This window comes from Sus scrofa, chromosome 13 (assembly GCF_054392235.1).
Source record: "Sus scrofa isolate SSC_HxYL_T2T_F1_AM1 chromosome 13, Sscrofa_HxYL_maternal_Yorkshire_Landrace_v2.0, whole genome shotgun sequence".
NCBI classification, from domain to species: domain Eukaryota; kingdom Metazoa; phylum Chordata; class Mammalia; order Artiodactyla; family Suidae; genus Sus; species Sus scrofa.
In genome coordinates, this window is record NC_139395.1 from 18,758,147 (window position 1) to 18,777,356 (window position 19,210).

The following is a 19,210-nucleotide window of genomic DNA, read 5'->3' on the forward strand; positions in this document are numbered from 1 at the left end:
GAGCCCCGGGGTGGGCGCCCGGTTCTCCGGGGTGGGGCCTCGCGCCCCGGCCGCGCGGGGTTTGTGGCGCCCGCGGCGGCGCGTGTGCCGGGCGTGTTTCCGTCCCGGGTGCCGGGCGCCGGGCCCCGCCGCCGTGCTGACTGTGTCTCTCTTCTCCCCCTGCAGGAATCTTCCGATAATCCTGCCGCCGCGACTCTAACCGTGCGCGAGGCGAGCTCGAAACCAACAGCACATCTAAATTTAAAAAAAAAAAAAAAAAAAAAAAGCGGAAGAAGCGGCCGAGGCGGCGGCGGGAGGAGGAGAGGAGGAGGGGCCGCGCGGCCCGAGGCGGCGGGGACGCGGGGACGCGGGGACGCGGCTTTGTGCTGGCGGGTCGCGGGGCGCCCATGGCGGAGTGCGGCCGGGGGGGCGCCGCCGGCGGGGCCCTGCCCACCTCCCCGAGCCCGGCCCTCGGGGCCAAGGGCGCCCTGAAAGCCGGGGCCGGGGAAGGTGGCGGCGGTGGCGGCGGGCTCCACGGCCACGGGCGGGCGCGCTATGACAGCGCCGGGGTTTCCAACGGAGACTGCAGCCTCGGCGTGTCCGGGGACGAAGCCCGAGCCAGCCCAGCCAGGGGCCCCCGAGGCGCCGCGCTCGCCCCAACCCCCGGCCCGGCCGCCTGCCCCCTCCCCCGGGAGAGCAAGCCGGGCGGCCTGCCCCGGAGGAGCAGCATCATCAAGGTAGGTGGGAGAGGGGCACCCTCCGCCCGCCCCGCGCCGTCCACGGGGGCTCTTCCTGAGGGGAGTGCTGGTGTCAGGAGAGGGTTGTACCAGGAGCCCCTGCTGACGGGAGCTAGGGATGCACTGGTGCTTGGGGTGGTTGAGCAGGGATTGGGTGCATATGGCATTTGGGAAGAATGGAGAGGTGGTCCCGAATGTGCAGGGGAGCTGTGCTCAGACATCTCCCGTGCAACTTAGGGCTGTCACCTCTCCCAGGATTGGCCTGAAATGATGGCCTGTACCTGCTGGGCAGGGCACGTTCTCCTGTGGTAACCTAGGCTGGTAACAGACTCCTTGTAAGGTTTCTATTGTATGTTAAAGACAGTGATTACGTGGAAACATTTTCTTAAAAATCCCAGGCAGCAAACAGATTATTTAATAGTTTTCTCCCCCCACTCTGCCTATGGCCGCCTCTTGCTAGCAGTTAGACTCAGAGGACACAAAAATCCCTGGTCACTCAACCACTCGGAGAAATGGAGTATGTTTTTGAACGCAGATGCAGATTTTGGCTTTCTTAGGGTCAAAAGCACGGAGACATTACAGTCCTGCACGGTTTAATTTTTTCTTGCTGCAGTAGGCAGGCCTCCAGTTCTGTGGAAGTTCTTTTGGGCAGTTTGCTTGGTTTTGATATCTTTTGCCTGGTGTTGTTTAGCAGGAGGAAGTCAGCGATTGTTTTGTGCATAATAAACTCTTCAAGTACTATTAGGAACTCCTGAGTTTGGGTGGCTTCATTCTAATAGTACATTTTGGTCTGCAGTGTATACATATTTCTCCTGACATGAAGTGAGAAAAAAAAAAGTTAATTAGCTAAGAAGCGCAGAGCCTTGGGTAGGACTAGCTCCTTCTGCTCAAGTTTGGAGCAAATATGGAAACGTTGCTTTCTGAAAATTGAGAGGTCACCAGGACAGTGAGCAGCAAAGCACCTTGACAGGGCTGCACCCACCCTTCCTGTGGTGAGTAATTGGTGGGAGAGGCAGGCAGAACGGGCCACAGTGAAGAGAGTTGGCAGTGTTGGTATTTGAAATTTAATTGGACCTAGAGAAACCTTCAGAGTCCATGTAAGTGATGGTGTTATCAGTTTCTGCAGTTATCTAGTGAAATATACCACTTTGCTACTCTATGTAACAGGCAGTTGTGAAACTGCTTTTCGCTTTGTCATTTGTTTGCCCAGTCTATACATGGGCAAGGGCACAAATGAAGGGCTTGAAGATCAAGTGTATTAACTATTCACAGCAGGCGTTTAGAGCATAAGGAAAGCAAAGTATATTTTTGCTGCATACCTAGCTTTTGGGGACTTATATTTTCTTTTACTCTGTAGCTCATGTTGCCATGGAGGTCACTTTCAACTGTGTGTGGTTATCAATCCCATTGACAGAGTCATGTGTCATATCTGTTTTTATTGGTTACCAGATATATGTGGTGATTTTGCGTGGTGGTGTTAAGTCAGACATGAAAATTCCAGAGAAGATACAAACTTACCACATTTTAACTCCTCTCGCTCAATTTTTTCCAGGGCCTGGTTTTGCACATTAAAAAAAAAAAAAAAAAAAATTCAAACTTTGTTGGTGTCTGTAATGGGGCTCACAGTGTAACTTATTTAATTACAACAGCAACTGTTTTAATTTTGCATTATGGGAGATTAGGAAGAAGTATGGTTTGCCAGCATTTCTGATATGTGTAATTGAGAACTTGTTGGTAGATATCATTTCTTCATTGAACATTCTAGAAGCACATGGGGAAATGATTAATTGTTAAGAAATCCCTGTTTTTTTTTTGTTTTTGTTTTTTGTGGTTTTTTTGCTTTGCTTTTTAGGGCCATACGGAGGTTTCCAGGCTAGGGGTCAAATTGGAGCTATAGCTGCCAGCCTACACCACAGGCACAGCCACACCAGATCTGAGCGGCATCTTCAACCTATATACACCACAGCTCACGGCAACACTGGATCCTTAACCCACTGAGCAAGGTCAGGGATTGAACATGCGGATTCTTTTCTGCTGCGCCACAAGGGGAACTCCAGAAATTCCTGGAATTTTAAAACTTTCCCAGATACCGTTGTCATTTTTCTTCTTCTAACGAAGGCAGTTCTGGTTCCTTGTCCGCAGTCGTATTCCTGGATAGACATTGTAAAGGTTCAGTAGAGTGCTTCCTGAATGAATAGAGAAATGGTGAGAAAGTCCCTGCTCTCTCTAGGTTATCTTAATTTCTCAAGTGGTTGTTTGGGGTTTATCAGTCTTGTATCTTGTTTATTGTCTTATACTCCTAAGATGACTGGACTCCTTTTTCTTGCCTGTTTTCAATTTGCATTTTCTTAAACAGCCTTTAAAACTATGGAAACAGTGTTGAAAGTTGATCAAGCCTGGAATCTTGGGAAGGCATATGCTATATTTAAATAGGTAATTACTCGGTACTTACTCCCTTTCAGTTGTCGCCTTGAAGGATCAAGATTTTAGAAATTTAGTGTGGCATTTTCTAAAGACATGACAGCGTCAAGCTAATAGCCTAATAGAATAAAGAGATCTTTTCCTTTAATATCACATTTCATAAAACAGCGAATAGCGCACAGATATTTTTATCACATGAATGGCAGAATTGCATTTCATTTCTGTTAAAAAATAATAAACAGCTTAACAGGAGCCCACGTGAAAACAATGCTGACATCTTTCTTTGGTTTCCTTGTGTTCTTTGTGAGTAAAGGGGTAAATGCAGTCAAGTGATGGAAGAGTGGAGGCGGGAGGAGATTAGTGAGTAAGGTGGTAATTGAGGGCTTGAGGGAATGTCAGGAAGAGAGGGAGCTCGCTGAGAAACAGAGGCCAGTGTTTCTGGGGTCATTAGTTGAAATGTTGGCTCTGCTTGTTTCCCAGCTTCCATCTTCATTAAGTCTTGACCTTTCTCTTCCTTGGGGATCCCCAAATCCGGGAGAGAAGCAACAGCCAAAATGGGCTAAAGAGTGTGTGAGGAGGGGGAATACTGCTGAGGTGCATGGCACATGTAGAAATCCACTGTAGGTTGACCAGAATTATATTCCTTATTTAAAATTATTTCTTTGGAACTCCATCTGTTTTGTAAATATGGTGTTGAGTAAGAAATTGTTGTAAAACTACATTTTCTGCCAAGCTAGATGCACAGATCCATACTAAAAGAGCTCCTTGGTTATGGTAACAAGTGTCGATGGAAATTCAGAGTGAGCAGCCTTGTAGGACTTTTTAAAGTACGTTGTGAAGATAAGTGAATCATGAAACTCATCATCAGAATTTTTTGCTTTTCCTTAGCTTGTTGAAAATAATGTTACTCTCTGAGATTATTTGCAAAGGCCTTTTACTAGATTTTTTTAGGGGAGAAGCTGTTGTATCTGTCATCTTAAGTAATCTAGTAAATGAAAACATCACTTTCATTTTCTCTTTCCATATTTCATTTCATCACACTATTCAATACAACCCACACTTTATTTTGAAACAGTTAATGTGGTTAATTGTTCAAATGGCGTTCATTTTCTACAAGCAGCTCAATCCTTGAATTCAAAAGCTTGGTCTAAATATATGAAGTAGCATTTTAAGCCTTCAATTTCTTTGTAATTTTTTGAAATAAGCAAAGTTAAAATGACTGTTAGTTTTGATGGTTTACTTTATTCAAAACTAATTAAATATTTTGGTTCATACTTTAGAAGCTGTTGTATAATTTGCTAAAGTAAAAGTCACCCTTGTTGGTGTCTAGTTTTATGGAATTTGCCAAATGCACATGGTTGTGTGATTTTACCGCCACAACCAAGATCCAGAACAGTTCTACCACCTCAAAAAATTCTCCTAGCCCCTTTGTAGCCTTCCCTGCCTCCTATCCCCAGACCATGGCAACTATTGATCTTGGATATTTTAAAAAATAAGTTGGAAGTATAGCCATTGTACTGTCTTGGTATTTAAAAGTAATAACAGCAGCCACTGTTTCTTAGGCATTTAGTAGGTGCAAAACACATACAATGTGTTGAACATGGTTCTGTGACTTGGTCCTACACCAACCATTTGCACTGAAGAAAACCAGAGTTCAAAGAGGTTAACCGGGTTGCCCAGGGTGCTGGAGCTGGTGGTTGTACCCCACTTGGGTATGGCTGCACTCCCCTGCGACCCCCTTACACCAGCAGTAATTTTTTTGTGTAATTAAGGTAGCACTGGTGGTTTAGAATACCAGATTTGATTTTCCCCTTTAAATGTAGGTGATACGGAAGGGGAAAAAGGCATCTCAATTTCTCCTGGCAGAATAAGTTGACGGATAATATAGCCAGGCAGCTGTTTAGTCACCTGTTACGGCTGCTTGACTAAAGCTTCCAGCTTCACAGGGACCAAAGGTTTGACCTTGCCCAAGGTGGCAGCAGTTAGTTTTCTTAATAGCACTATCGTCCTTGTTATAGTATCACAGTGCGTAGGAGAAACACCTTTACTAACTTTACGGCAACGCAGATCCTTGTGTCTTGATGCTGAGCACCCCAGAGTAGGGAACAAGGAAGATTTTCATATCTATTATGCATATTTAAATAAAATAATTAAAATGTACATGTGGATATTACAGTTTAAATAAACTAGACTCTTTGCAGGCCAAAGCTGGCTGTATTTATCAGTTCTGCACAGAAAGTAAGCACTTGATAGCCATTTTCTGAATTTTATCTTAGGAATAATACCTGCATTTGACTTCAGACTTTTTTTAGAATGAGTAGGGGGTGGGGAGGAGACAACTGCAGGCCCTGCAAACTTGTGGGCGTGTCATGAATATTCAACAGACAGTAACCGCATCACAAAGTGAATTTGTCTGCACAGACCAGCAGCCTGGATCATTTAGGTCAGAAAAATCTGATGGCCAATCAGCAACTCCCCACGTTGTAGGATGCGTTTGAGGCCACACTAGATAACTGCTGAAAGGCGGGTGCAGGGCCTCCGGTCTCAGATACTCACAGAGCTTTTGCCACAATTCAGAGTTCAGTTGCAAAATCATCGGGAGTGTTTGTTCATTCTCATCACCTAAAAGTTGCCTGCCCCTTTTGCTTCTTCCCTTGCTTGTCTTCCTATCTCCCCTCCAAACAGTTATGCTTGACTTGTGGTGGTGTTTTTCACCAGGTCCTAGTCGGCAACTGACAGGAAATTGTTTATTTTTTTTAATTTGCTGATCTTGGCCTCTCAAGTTATTTTCTTAGAGTGCTCTCTCCCATAATCTGTTCAGTTCCTTTTATAGTTCTGTGTGCGCTGCAAGGGGTCTAAATGAGACTGTTCTTTTTTTCTTTTGCTTTTGCTTTTTTTAATGCTTAAGTTCCCCATGCCTTAGTATTCAGCAAAATAGGGCAGTGCAGTCTAAATGCAGGTATAGATGAGGTATGAACATTCACATTTTCTCTTCAGACACTATTTTATACATGTGTGTCCAAGAATAGATGCTGTGTTCCTTATCAGTACTAAATTTTGGCTGTTGTTACTTGCTCCCCTCCCAGATCTCTGGATTAGTTTAGTTACTTTTTATTTTATATCAGTGGAATCTGTAGTACAGGGGATATTCAAATATTTTTACCACTGGGCCACAGGGTCTAAAACCATACAAGCTGCCTGGCCAACGTTTTCTGCTGATGTTAATGGTAAATTGAGAGGGTTATATATACCGGGCATGGTTGTTAGTAGTGACTCAGATAAGTCCCCCCTCCCCCCGCCCCCGGGAAGGGTGTTCAGTAGTACCTATTTTCCTTGTGTCAGAATAATTCCATAGCTTTAGGGGTCTCAGAGTATATAATTACCTATATTGAACTTTAGTGACAGTTGTGTGAGTAGGCCAGTCTGCTGGCAGAATGCTTGGCACTGACCTGTTTTCAAGGGCCAGAGGAGGGCAGGTGGCAGGTCCTGCCGGCCTCTAGTGCTTGGTCACATGGCAGGGGAAATTAGGTGAAATGTTCTAGCTAATAATTGCAGCTGGGCTATGCAGGCAGACCGACTTCTATTGGGCTTCACTTTCTTGTGCTTCGCAGATGGTGTGTTTTTAATAAGTTGAAGGTTCGTGGCAACCTTGTGTTGAACCAATCTATTGGTGTCATTTTTCCAGCATCATTTGCTCACTTGATGTCTCTGTGTCGTATTTTGGTAATTCTCACACTATTTCAAAAGTATGTCATATTTGTGATGGTGATCTGTGATCACTGATCTTCGATGTTAACTATCGTTATCGTTTTGGGGCACCCCAAATTGTTCCCGTATCAGATGGTGGTGAACTTAATCCATAAATGTTATGTGTGTCTTGACTGCTCTTTCACGTTCCTGGGTCTCCCTATTCCCTGAGACCCAACAGTATTGAAATTAGGCCAATTAATAGCCATAGTCCTATAATGACCTATGAGTGCTCGAGTGAAAGGAAGAGTCAAACACCTCTCACTTTAAATTAAAAGCTAGAAATTGTTAAGCTTAGTGAGGAAGGTATGTCAAAAGCCAAGATAGACCTCTTGTGCTAAACAATTAGCTAACTTTTTTTTTTTTTTTTTTTTTTTGGTCTTTTGTCTTTTTTTGTTGTTGTTGTTGTTGTTGTTGCTATTTCTTGGGCCGCTCCCGTGGCATATGGAGGTTCCCAGGCTAGGGGTTGAATTGGAGCTGTAGCCACCAGCCTACGCCAGAGCCACAGCAACGCAGGATCCGAGCCGCGTCTGCAACCTACACCACAGCTCACGTCAACGCCGGATCGTTAACCCACTGAGCAAGGGCAGGGATCGAACCCGCAACCTCATGGTTCCTAGTCGGATTTGTTAACCACTGCGCCACGACGGGAACTCCTAGCTAACTTTTTAATGCAAGGAAAGTTCTTGAAGGAAATTAAAAGTGCTACTCCAGTAAACACATGGATATAAGAGAGCAAAACAGCCTTTTTGCTGCTATGGGGACAGCTTTAGTGGTCTGCACAGCAAACCAGCCACCACATCCCAGGCCTCATCCAGAGCAAGGTCCAAACTCTCTTCCATTCTTTGAAGGCTGAGAGAGGTGAGGAGGCTGCAGAAAAAAAGTTTGAAGCTGGCAGAGATTGGTTCATAAGGTTTAAGGAAAGAAACCATCTCTGCAACATAAATATGCAAGGTGAAACAGCAAGTGCTTATTTGGAAGCTGCAGCAAGTTATCCAGAGATCTAGCTAGGATCATTCATTAAGTTGGCTGTATTATATAACAGATTTTCAATGTCGACAACAGCCCTCTATTAGAAGAAGACACCATGTAGGACTTAACATAGCTATAGAGGAGAAGTCAGTCCCTGGCTTCAGAGCCTCACAGGCCAGGCTGACTCTTGTTAGAGGCTAATGCAGTTGAAGCCAAGGCTGATGAAGTTGAAGCCAATGCTGATTTGCCATTCCTAAAATCCTAGGAACCTTAAGAATTATGCTAAGTCTACCCTGCCTGTGCCTTATAAAGAGAACAGCAAAACTTGGATGACAGCTCATCTGTTAACAACATGGTTTGCTGAATATTTTAAGCCTACTCTTGAGACATCTTGCTCAGAAGAAAAGATTCCTTTCAAGATGACTGCTCATTGACAATGCATCTGGTCCCCCAAGAGCTCTGATGGAGATGTACAGTGAGATTCATGTTGTTTCTGTACACTTGCTAACACAACATCCATTCTACAGCTCATGTACCAAGGAGTGATTTTGACTTTCAAGCCTTATATTTAAGAAACACATTTCATAGGGCTATAGCTGCCATAAATTGTGATTCCTCTGATGTGTCTGAGCAAAGTCAACTGAAAACCTTCTGGAAAGTGTTCACATTTCTAGATGCCATAAGGAGTATTTGTGATTTCTTGGAAAGAGGTCACTATATCAACATTACAGGAGTTTGGAAGAAGTTGATTCCAACCCTCATGGATGACTTGGAGGGGTTTAAGGCTTCAGTGGAAGGTGTGGTGGAAATAGCAAGAGAACTAGAATCAGAAGTGGACCCTTAAGATGTGACTGAATTTCTGCCATCTCATGAGAAAAGTTGAATGGATGAGGAGTTGCTTCTTATGAGTGAGCAAAGAGAGTGGTTTCTTGACATAGAATCTATTCCTGGTGAAGACGTGCAGGTTGTTGAAATGACAACAAAGGATTTAGAATACTACATAAACTTAGTTGATAAGGCAGTGGCAGAGTTTGAGAGGACTGATTTCATTTGTGAAAGAAGTTCTGCTGTGGGTAAAACGCTGTCAAACAGCATTGTCTGCTGCAGTGAGATTGTTCATAAAAGGAAGAGTTAATTGATATGGCAAGCTTCGTTGTCTTATTTTAAGAAATTGCCACAGCCACCTCAGCCTTCAGCAACCACCACCCTAATCAACACCGAGGAAGACCTTCTAACAGCAAAAAGATTATGACCTGCTGAAGGCTCAGATGATAGTTAGCCTTTTTTTTTTTAACCAAAAAAGAATTTTAAAATTAAGGTATGTAGATTGTTTTTTTAAGACACAATGACTCTTGGAGTTCCCGTTGTGGCTCAGTGGTTAACAAATCCGACTAGGAACCATGGGGTTGCGGGTTCAATCCCTGGCCTTGCTCAGTGGGTTGAAGATCCAGCGTTGCCGTGAGCTGTGGTGTGAGTCACGGACGCAGCTTGGATCCCGTGTGGCTGTAGCTCTGGTGTAGGCTGGCGGCTACAGCTCCAATTAGACCACTAGTCTGGGAGCCTCCACATACCGCGGGTGCGGCCCTGGAAAAGGCAAAAAAGACAAAAAAGACAAAAAAAAAAAAGACACAATGACTCTTTATTGCAGTGATATTTACTTTATTGAGGTGGTCTGAAACAAACCCTCAATATCTCTGAGGTATGCTTGTACCCTGGGGTCTGTCCTTGGACACAGATTGCATGTCTGGATTTTTCAGGAGGCATAATACTGGCAGGAAAACTAGAAGGTGTGAAGTTTGGTCCTTGGATCAGATTTAGGCTCTCTTTCTTCTTTCCAGTTGGCCTTGGGCAAGGTATATAAGTCCGTGTGTCATTACCCCATCTCTAAAACAGAGATAATGCAGTCCCCCTTATAGTGTTGCTGTGGAGATTAAATGAGCTGATGGGTGTGGAATATTCAGAAGTGTGTGGCCTGTAATAAACACTCCATAAGCAGTATCTAATTTCTCCAATTTTTAGCTTCTTTTATTTAGAGTTTATCCTGAGACGGGCAGACAGTAGTGCCTAGTTTGCCTCTCTGATTTTTAGTTTCTTTTATTTAGAATTGATCCTGAGATGGGCAGACTTATTTAGCCTCATTCAAGTTAGAGGTCACTAACACTGTCATCCCTATTTTGAAAGTTTAATCTTTTGAAATACAGCGAATGTACCCAGATAAATTTCTCAGATTTATCCTGAAGATGCTTCAGGACTGACTTTTGTGTTGGTGCCTTCTAAATTGGGTATGTCAGTGTAAGCACGTGTATATATACACAGCCCCACTTAAATAATCAGAGTACTGAGCATTGGTTTTATTGAGCCTAACAAACATCCATATGTCTTATGGCCTAGGATAGTCCAGATTTACACCTTTCATCCTGACAAAATTAGTAACAGTGCCTCTTTCCACTCTCAAAGGTTTCCTAAGCTTAGATGGTAAATAAGATGGTTGCTTCATTTAAGTGGAATCCAGTAATTTGGTTGGTTCCAGAATTTGTTCTGCAAGATGTTAATATAAATTATCTGTTCTTTTTGTGGCCCTAAAACAAGAGTAGACCTTTGAAATTTTCTTTTGATTTGTGTTCTGCTATCAGACTTTAAGAAGCATGGCAAGAGAGCTTTATTGTTTGTTAAGGCATTTAATCTCTTTTCTCGTATTTGGTTAACTGTCATCTTTATTTTTAAAGAACTAAATTACTTAAACTTTGTCATTTTTAAAAATTGAAGTATTGTTGATTCACAATGTCGTGTTAGTTTCAGGTGCGCAGCAAAGTGACTCAGTTTTTCAGATTCTTTTTCAGGTTCTTTTCCCTTATAGGTTACTGCAGAATACCGAGTAGAGTTCTCTGTGCTATGCATTTGGTCCTTGCTGATTATCTATTTATATATGGTAGTGTGTATATGTTAATCCTAAACCCCTAATGTATCATTATTAATATTATATTGTCAAAAGATATTTGTTGGAAGTGCTGTAGAATTAATAAAAAAGAAAATACATAAGGAATGTAGAGTACTAACAAGCAGAATTTTACAAGTAGGATCTTTAATCAGCATATTTTTTCATATAATGTTAGAAATGGTACCTTCCTTTGCCACTCAAGGATTGGGCAAAGACAAGGTCCTAGGAAGTGCTTTCTATGCATCATCTCACGCAAGTTCCCCTATAGCCTGCGAGGAGTCATTGTCATTCTCATTTTATAGACAAGGAAACCTGTTCAAGATGGGGAAATTTGCAGGCAGGGTCACACACAGCTTGTGCAGGGCCCAGCTGGTACCCAGACCAGTCTGATGGACTTGCAGGTGCAGGCCACACTCTGCCCTCCTCCATCACCCTCTTCCCCCTTCATCTTCTATAATGTGTCCCTTTGACTTTTTCCTTTTCTTCCTACTTTCCCACGCCGTCCCTGTTCACAGATCCTAGCAGTTTCTATTGGTCCCAAAATAGATAGCTGATTTTTTAATTAGGAAAGTTTGACCTCTTGTGGCCGACTCTTGGGATGAAGTCAACATGTAGCTAATCAATAAAAAGCCATAACCATCATCCTGTCCACCACAACGAGTTATGTATGAGCTGCAAACCAGGTTTTGTTCTCTCGGCTCTCCTTTGATGGATTTAAGAGCTTTTCAGGAAGGAGTCCTTTTCCATTTTTGTTTCTTTTAAACAAAATGTGATTTACAGTTATAACTCTTTAGGGTCTTGGAAGGTAAAGCAGATAATAGTAACAATTTGTTTTTAAGTGAGCTTTCTCTGATGACATCTATCCCTATTATTATTTTGGAATTGTCACATAATTTTAAAATTATAGAATACGTGTATGCCTTCCACACATTACTCTGAACTCAGTATTCAGGTGTCTTCTCAGAGTATGGTAAATATACTGATTTGGAAATAGGAGATGTTACTGCTCCAGAAACTAAGCAGCTGGATTTAAAAGTCATTAATAATGTAGATTCGTGGGATTTTTAGAAGGGAAAGAGATCATGTAAAAGTCTTGTAGCTAGAGATACACAAGGCCATACTGGTACATTTAGCTCCTAGCTATGGTTGAGTTCATTTATTTGCATATTAGCATAACAGAATTGGAAAAAAATTGTTATGTAATACTGCAGTACGTGAGTATTAATAGAACAAGATGTGGTCTTCCAAACAGCTATTTTTGAGAATTTGTTTTTTTGCTATAGATAGCTGCATGTGTGCACATGCTACACTTGTGCATGCATGTACTCTGAAGACTCTGTTTATAAATAGTAAAGATTAAGAGCAAACCAAATAATGGAGTGGTGGTTGGCACAAATCCTGTCTCGTGAGAGACTGATGGGTAGCAGGTGTCTGCTCTCTAAATTGAAAATGCCCAGGAAGGGGTAGCCTGTTTTTTATGAGCGTTGCTGATGAAGCTTCTGTTGCTCTTGACCAATTAGCGTGGCCACAGAGGGATAAGTGACCTCGTTTGCAGCTACCATTAGAATCACAAGCTGTATGACTTTCTCCATATGGTTTCCTGCTACTCTTTATTTTTCATCTTCCTCCTAAGCTCTGATATCCTGTGGGCATAAGTAGATACAATTTTTCAAATAGTTAAAATGATTTAATGTTCATTTGTGAAAGAAAAGCAGCAAGTTGCTTAGATTTTTATTTCTATTAATGCATGCTGAAAAGATTGTAGTAAATACCAATAGAATTATTCAGCGGTTTTCATATTGCAACTAATAGAATGCCTGATGTAATATGGGTTTTAAAGATATATTTATGTTTCATGGAGTTTCTGGTGGTTTGTTGAAACAGAGCTATATGTTCTTTCATGGCTTTCTCTGCTCTATGTATATGCCCATTGATGTTTTTCTATATATTAAAATAGCACCGGGAGTAGAATTGCCGTCATAGGATGTACGTATATTCAGCTTTAATAGATGTTATCATGTGGTCTTCCTAACTGGTTAAACCAATTGACACACCTGCCAGGTTATATGAGTTCCAGGTGCTTTAAATACTTCCTAACACTTGGCATTGTCAGTAGGTTTTGTTTGTTTTAAAATTGTATCTGTGATAATTATGTAATGGTATCTACTATGGCTTTTAGGTTGACTTTCCCTGATGACGAATGATGTTGAGCCCCTGTTCATACATTTTCTTGGCCATTAAGATATTCTCCTTGAAAAATGATGATTCAAGTCTTTTGCCCACTTGAAAAATTTGGGTTTTGTATTAAAAAAAAAATGGTTTGTAGGACTTCTTCTTTTTTTTTTTTTTAATTTTATTTTCCCACTGTACAGCAAGGGGGTCAGGTTATCCTTAGATGTATACATTACAATTACAGTTTTTCCCCCACCATTTCTTCTGTTGCAACATGAGTATCTAGACATAGTTCTCAATGCTATTCAGCGGGATCTCCTTGTAAATCTATTCTAGGTTGTGTCTGATAAGCCCAAGCTCCCGATCCCTCCCACTCCCTCCCCCTCCCATCAGGCAACCACAAGTCTCTTCTCCAAGTCCATGATTTTCTCTTTTGAGGAGATGTTCATTTGTGCTGGATATTAGATTCCAGTTATAAGTGATATCATATGGTATTTGTCTTTGTCTTTCTGGCTCATTTCACTCAGTATGAGATTCTCTAGTTCCATCCATGTTGCTGCAAATGGCATGATGTCATTCTTTTTTATGGCTGAGTAGTATTCCATTGTGTATATATACCACATCTTCCGAATCCAATCATCTGTCGATGGACATTTGGATTGTTTCCATGTCCTGGCTATTGTGAATAGTGCTGCAATGAACATGCAGGTGCATGTGTCTCTTTTAAGTAGAGCTTTGTCCGGATAGATGCCCAAGAGTGGGATTGCAGGGTCATATGGAAGTTCTATGTATAGATTTCTAAGGTATCTCCAAACTGTTCTCCATAGTGGCTGTACCAGTTTACATTCCACTTCTTTACATTTTCTAGATATGTCTTTTGTGTGATATGTATATTGACAATTTCTTCTCCTAGTATGTGACTTGTCTTTTCACTGTCCTAAAGGATATCTCTTAAGGCATAATCATTTTTAATTTTAGTAAAATCCAACTCATCAGCATTTTCTTTTATAGTTGTCATTTTTGTGTACTGTTTAAGATAGCTTTACTTAGCTTAAGACCAAGAAGATATTAATTTAACTTCTAAAACCTTTACTTTTCGCATGTACGTCTATCCTCTGAAACTCATTTTTGTGTATGTTATGAGGTAGAATGTCAAGATTTTTCTTTCTAGGAATTCCCTGGTGGCTTAGTGGGTTATGGTTTGGCATTGTCACTGCTGTGCTACAGGTTTAATTCCCCTGGGAACTTCTTTATGCTGTAGGCATCCCCCTACCCCCCACAAATGATTTTTCTTTTCTATGTAAATATCCAGTTAATTAATTCAGTACCATTTATTTGAAAATATCATTTTCCCCTCTTGCACCACATCAGCTCTTTGTAATGTATCATGTGACTTTTACATGTGTAGTTTGTTCTGGAGTCTGTTTTGTTACATCAGTCGATTTGTCTATTCTGGTGTTCATACCACACTGTCTTACTAGGTTTAGTCCGTTTGTGTAACAAAAGATAAGTACAAGAATGTTTGTAGCACCATTAACAGGAATAGCACCAATCTAGAAACAACCCACATGCTCATCTTAGAAGCATATTATACGATGGGGATACTGTAAAGAAAAAATACAGCTAGGAAGAACAGAAAGAGCAGAACAGAAAGACTGCTACATGTACTGCTCTCTTCTTTCAAGATAATATTGAGGGAAAGAAACCAGACACAAAAGAATGCGTATTATATGATTCCATTTATAAAAAATTCCAAAGCAGACAAATGGACTGTGGTGGTAGATGTCAAAATAGTGCTCTTATTTGAGGCTCAGGACTGGGAGGCAGCACCCAGGGGGCTTCTGGGTGTCAGTGGTTTTTGGTTGCAGGATCTGAGGGTGGTTCTTAGAGTAGGCATTGAACTGTACATACTCCTGATTTTTCTGGATGTATATCATACTTCAGTAAATAAGTCGAGGAAGGACTGGCACTCACCTTTTCTCATAACAGCAAGAAAGTAAAACCAACTGCTGAACAACCTTCAACCAAATAGTTTGCAAACTATCAAAAAAGATTTCCTACTCCAAAAGCAAAGGGGAAGCCACGTTGAGATGGTAGGAGGGGCAATTATGTGATATAAGCAACCCCATACTTGCCAGGTGGGTGGCCCATAGACTGGAAAGTAACTGTATCACAGAGGCTCACCCACGGGAGTGGGAGTTCTGAGCCCCACATCAGGTTCCCATGCCTGGGGATCTGGCATTGAGAGGAAGAGCCCCTGGAGCATTGGGTGTTAAGGGCAAGCTGGGCTTATGTGCAGGAGCTCCATGAGACTAGGGGGAATGGAGACTCCTTTTTTGAAAGGCGCACATAGGCTTTCATGTGCACTGGTTCCCAGGGCAAAGCAGAGACTCCATAGGAATATGGGTCACACCTGACTGCAGTTTTTGGAGGATCTCCTGGGAAAAAAGGGGGTGATTGTGGGACATTGTAGGGGAAGGACATTTGAGGCAAACAATATTGGAGGCAAAGGTCTTGGGAATAACCATCAGCATGTGTCCCTCTAGAGGTGGCTAATTTGGAAAAATCTGGCCCCACTCATCAGGGCTGAGAGGCCCCAGACCAAACAACAAACTAAGCAGAATCAGCCCTACCCATCAGCAAACAGGCTGTCTAAAGACCCCCCCAGGCACACAGTTGCCTCTTATCACACCCAGAGACAAAGCCTCACCCACCAGAGGAATAGGAATCAGCTCCACTTACCAGTGGGCAGGCACCAGTCCCTCCCATCAGGAAACCTGCAGCAAGCCCCCATGCCAACCTCAGCCACAAGGGGGGCTGATATCAGAAGCAAGAGAGGCCACAACACTATCGTCTGCAAAAAGGAGGCCACACCAAAAATCTACACAAAATGAAAAGACAGAGAATTATGACTCAGATAAGGGAACAAGGAAAAAAAAAAAAACCAGGAAAAACAGCTAAGTGATCTGGAAATTGCCAACCTCTGTGAAAAAAACTTTAGACTAATGATAGTAAAGATGATTTGAGATCTTGGAAATAAACTGGAGGCAAAGATTGATAAATTACCAAAAACATTGAGCAAAGAAATAGGATATTTAAGTTGAAGAAAGCAGAGATGCAAAATATAATAACTGAAATAAAAAATTCACTAGAAGGAACCAACAGCAGAATACGGGAGGCAGAAGAACAAGTGAGGTGGAAGACAGACTAGTGGAAATCACTGATGTGGAACAGAAAAGACAAAAGAGATTGAGAAGAAATGAAGACAATCTAAGACAATGTTAAATGCTCAAACATCCATATTTTAAGGGTGCTGGAAGGAGAAGAGCAAGAGAAAGGGCCAGAGAAAATATTTGAAGAGATAGTAGCCGAAAACTTCCCTAACATGGGAAAGGAATCATTCACTCAAATCCAGGAAGCACAACATGTACCATATAAAATAAACCCAAGAAGGAACACCCTGAAACACATATTAATCAAACTGACTAAAATTAAAGACAAAGAGAAAATATTGAAAGCAGTTAGGGAAAAAGAAAAAATACAAGGGAACCCTGATAAGGTTATTTGCTGATTTTTCAACAGAAACTTTGCAGACCAGATGGGAGTAGCATGATATCCTAAAGTGATGAAAGGAAATAACCTCCAACTAAGATTACTCTACTCAGCAAGGCTCTCTCATTCAGATTTGAAGGAGGAATCAAAGCTTTACAGACAACAAAAGCTAAGAGAATTCAGCACCACTAAATCAGCTTTACAACAAATACTAAAGGAACTTCTCTAGGTGGAAAAGGAAAGACTGCAACTAGGAACACAAATATTAAAAATGACAAGACTCACTGGTAAGGCATACATATAGTAAAAGTAGGAAATCATCTGCATACAAATATGCTACCAAACCAGAAATTGTGAGAAGAGGAGGGTACAAATGCCGGATACTGGCGATACACTTACAATTAAGAGACCAAAAACATAAAACAATCTTGTATGTATATAGACTCCTATATCAAAACTTTATGGTAACCACAAACCCAAAGTCTACAATAAATAAACACACAAATAAGAAAAAGCAATCCAAACATAACACTAAAGATAGTCATCAAACCACAAGAGAAGAGAACATGAGAAGAAGGGAATTAAAAAGACCAACAAAAAGAAATCCAAAGCAATTAATAAAATGGCAATAAGAACATACTTATCAATAATTACCTTAAATGTAAATGGATGAAATGCCCCAACCCAAAGACAGAGACTGGCTGAATGGATACAAAAACAAGACCCATGTATATGCTGTCTTCAGGAGACCCACTTCAGTTCTAGAGGCACATATAAATGGAAAGTGAAAGAATGGAAGAAAATAGTCCATGCATATGGAAATCAAAAGGAAGCTGGAGTAGCAAGACTCATATCAGACAAAATAGACCTTAAAATAAAGAATATTATAAGGGACAAAGGAGGGCATTACATAATGATCAAAGGATCAATTTAAGAAGATATAATAGTTGTAATATAGGATCCAACATAGGATCACCTTAATATATAAGGCAACTGCTAACAACCTTAATAGAAGAAATTGACAGTAATGCAATAATAGCAGGGGACTTTAACATACCACTTATAGCAATGGACAGATCATCTGGACAGAAAATCTGCAAGGAAACACAGGCCTTAACTTACATTAGATCAAATAGACTTAATAGACGTTTGTAGACCATTCCTTCCAAAAGCAGCAGAGTATACATTTTTCTCAAGTGCACATGGAACATTCTCTAGGATAGATCACATTCTGGGCCACAAATCAAGCCTTGGTAACTTTAAGAAAATTGAAATCATATCAATCATCTTTTCTGATCACAGTCCTATATGACTGGAAATCAACAACAACAACAACAAAAAGACTGCGAAAAACACAACCATGTGGAGACTAAACAACATCCTGCTAAACAACCAGTGGATTGCTGAAGAAATCAAAGAGGAAATTAAATACCTAGAAGCAAATGACAACAAAGAAAAAATACTCCAAAACCTATGGGATGCAGCAAAAGCAGTTCTAAGGGGGAAGTTTATAGCAATACATGCCTACCTCAGGAAACAAGAAGCTCAAATAAACAACCGAACTTTACACCTAAGGCAACTAGAGAGAAAAGAACAGCCAAGACCTAAAGTTAGCAGAAGGAAAGAAATCATAAAGATCATAGCAGAAATCAAAGAAATAGAAACAAAATAAACCATAGAAATGATCAATGAAACTAAAAGTTGGTTCTTTGAAAAGAACAACAGAATTGATAAACCCTTAGCCAGACTCATCAAACAAAAAAGAGAGAAGACTTAAATCAATAAAATTAGAAATGATGGAGTTCCCGTTGTGGCTCAGTGGATAACAAACCTGACTAGGAACCATGAGGTTGTGGGTTCCATCCCTGACCTTGCTCAGTGGGTTAAGGATCCGGCATTGCCATGAACTGTGGTGTAGATCGCAGAGGCAGCTCAGATTCTGTGTTGCTGTGGCTCTGGCGTAGGCTGGCGGCTACAGCTCAGATTAGAGTCCTAGCCTGGGAACCTCCATATGCTGTGGGAGCAGTCCTAGAAAAGGCAAAAATACAAAAAAAAAAAAAGTAAAAAAATTAAAAAATAAAATAAAATTAGAAATGATAAAGGAGAAGTTATAGTGGACATCACAGAAATACACCGGATCATAAGAGACTACTGCATGCAACTATATGCCAATTAAATGGACAACCTGGAAGAAATGGACAAATTCTTAGAAAACTGCAATCTTCCAAGAGTAAACCAAGATTAAATAGAAAAGATGAATGGACCAGTCACAAATACTGAGATGGAAGCTGTGATTAAAAAATTTCCAAAAAACAAAGTCCAGGATCGGATGGCTTCACAGGCAAATTCTATCAAACATTTAAAGAAGAGCTAACACCTATCCTTCTGAAACTATTCCAAAAAATTGCAGAGAAAGGAACACTCCCAAACTCATTCTATGAGGCCACCATCACCCTGATACCAAAAGCAGACAAAGATACCACACACAAAAAAAGAAAATTACAGGCCAGTATCACTGATGAACATAGATGCAAAAATCCCCAACAACGTTCTAGCAAACTGAATCCAGCAATACAGTAAAAGGATTGTACACAATAATCAAGTAGGATTTATCTCAGGGATGCAAGGATTTTTCAGTATTTGAAAATCAATCAGTATGATACAACACATTAACAAACTGAAGAATAAAAAC

General features: G+C 41.2%; 1 protein-coding gene across 4 annotated transcripts in view; it reads left to right on the forward strand.

The window, feature by feature from the left end:
• Nucleotides 1-350: 350 nt before the first annotated feature.
• PLCL2 (phospholipase C like 2) overlaps nucleotides 351-19,210 on the forward strand; it is a 209,494-nt gene continuing 190,634 nt past the window's right edge. The window contains exon 1 of one of the 4 annotated variants that reach the window (XM_021069677.2): nucleotides 351-716. In XM_021069677.2, coding sequence (XP_020925336.1) covers nucleotides 387-716 — 330 coding nt within the window. In that variant the 5' untranslated portion in view covers nucleotides 351-386. Of the gene's footprint in view, nucleotides 717-1,381; nucleotides 1,814-19,210 lie in introns of those variants that run through there. The other 3 variants (XM_084991835.1, XM_084991833.1, XM_084991834.1) reach the window with 3 other exon arrangements.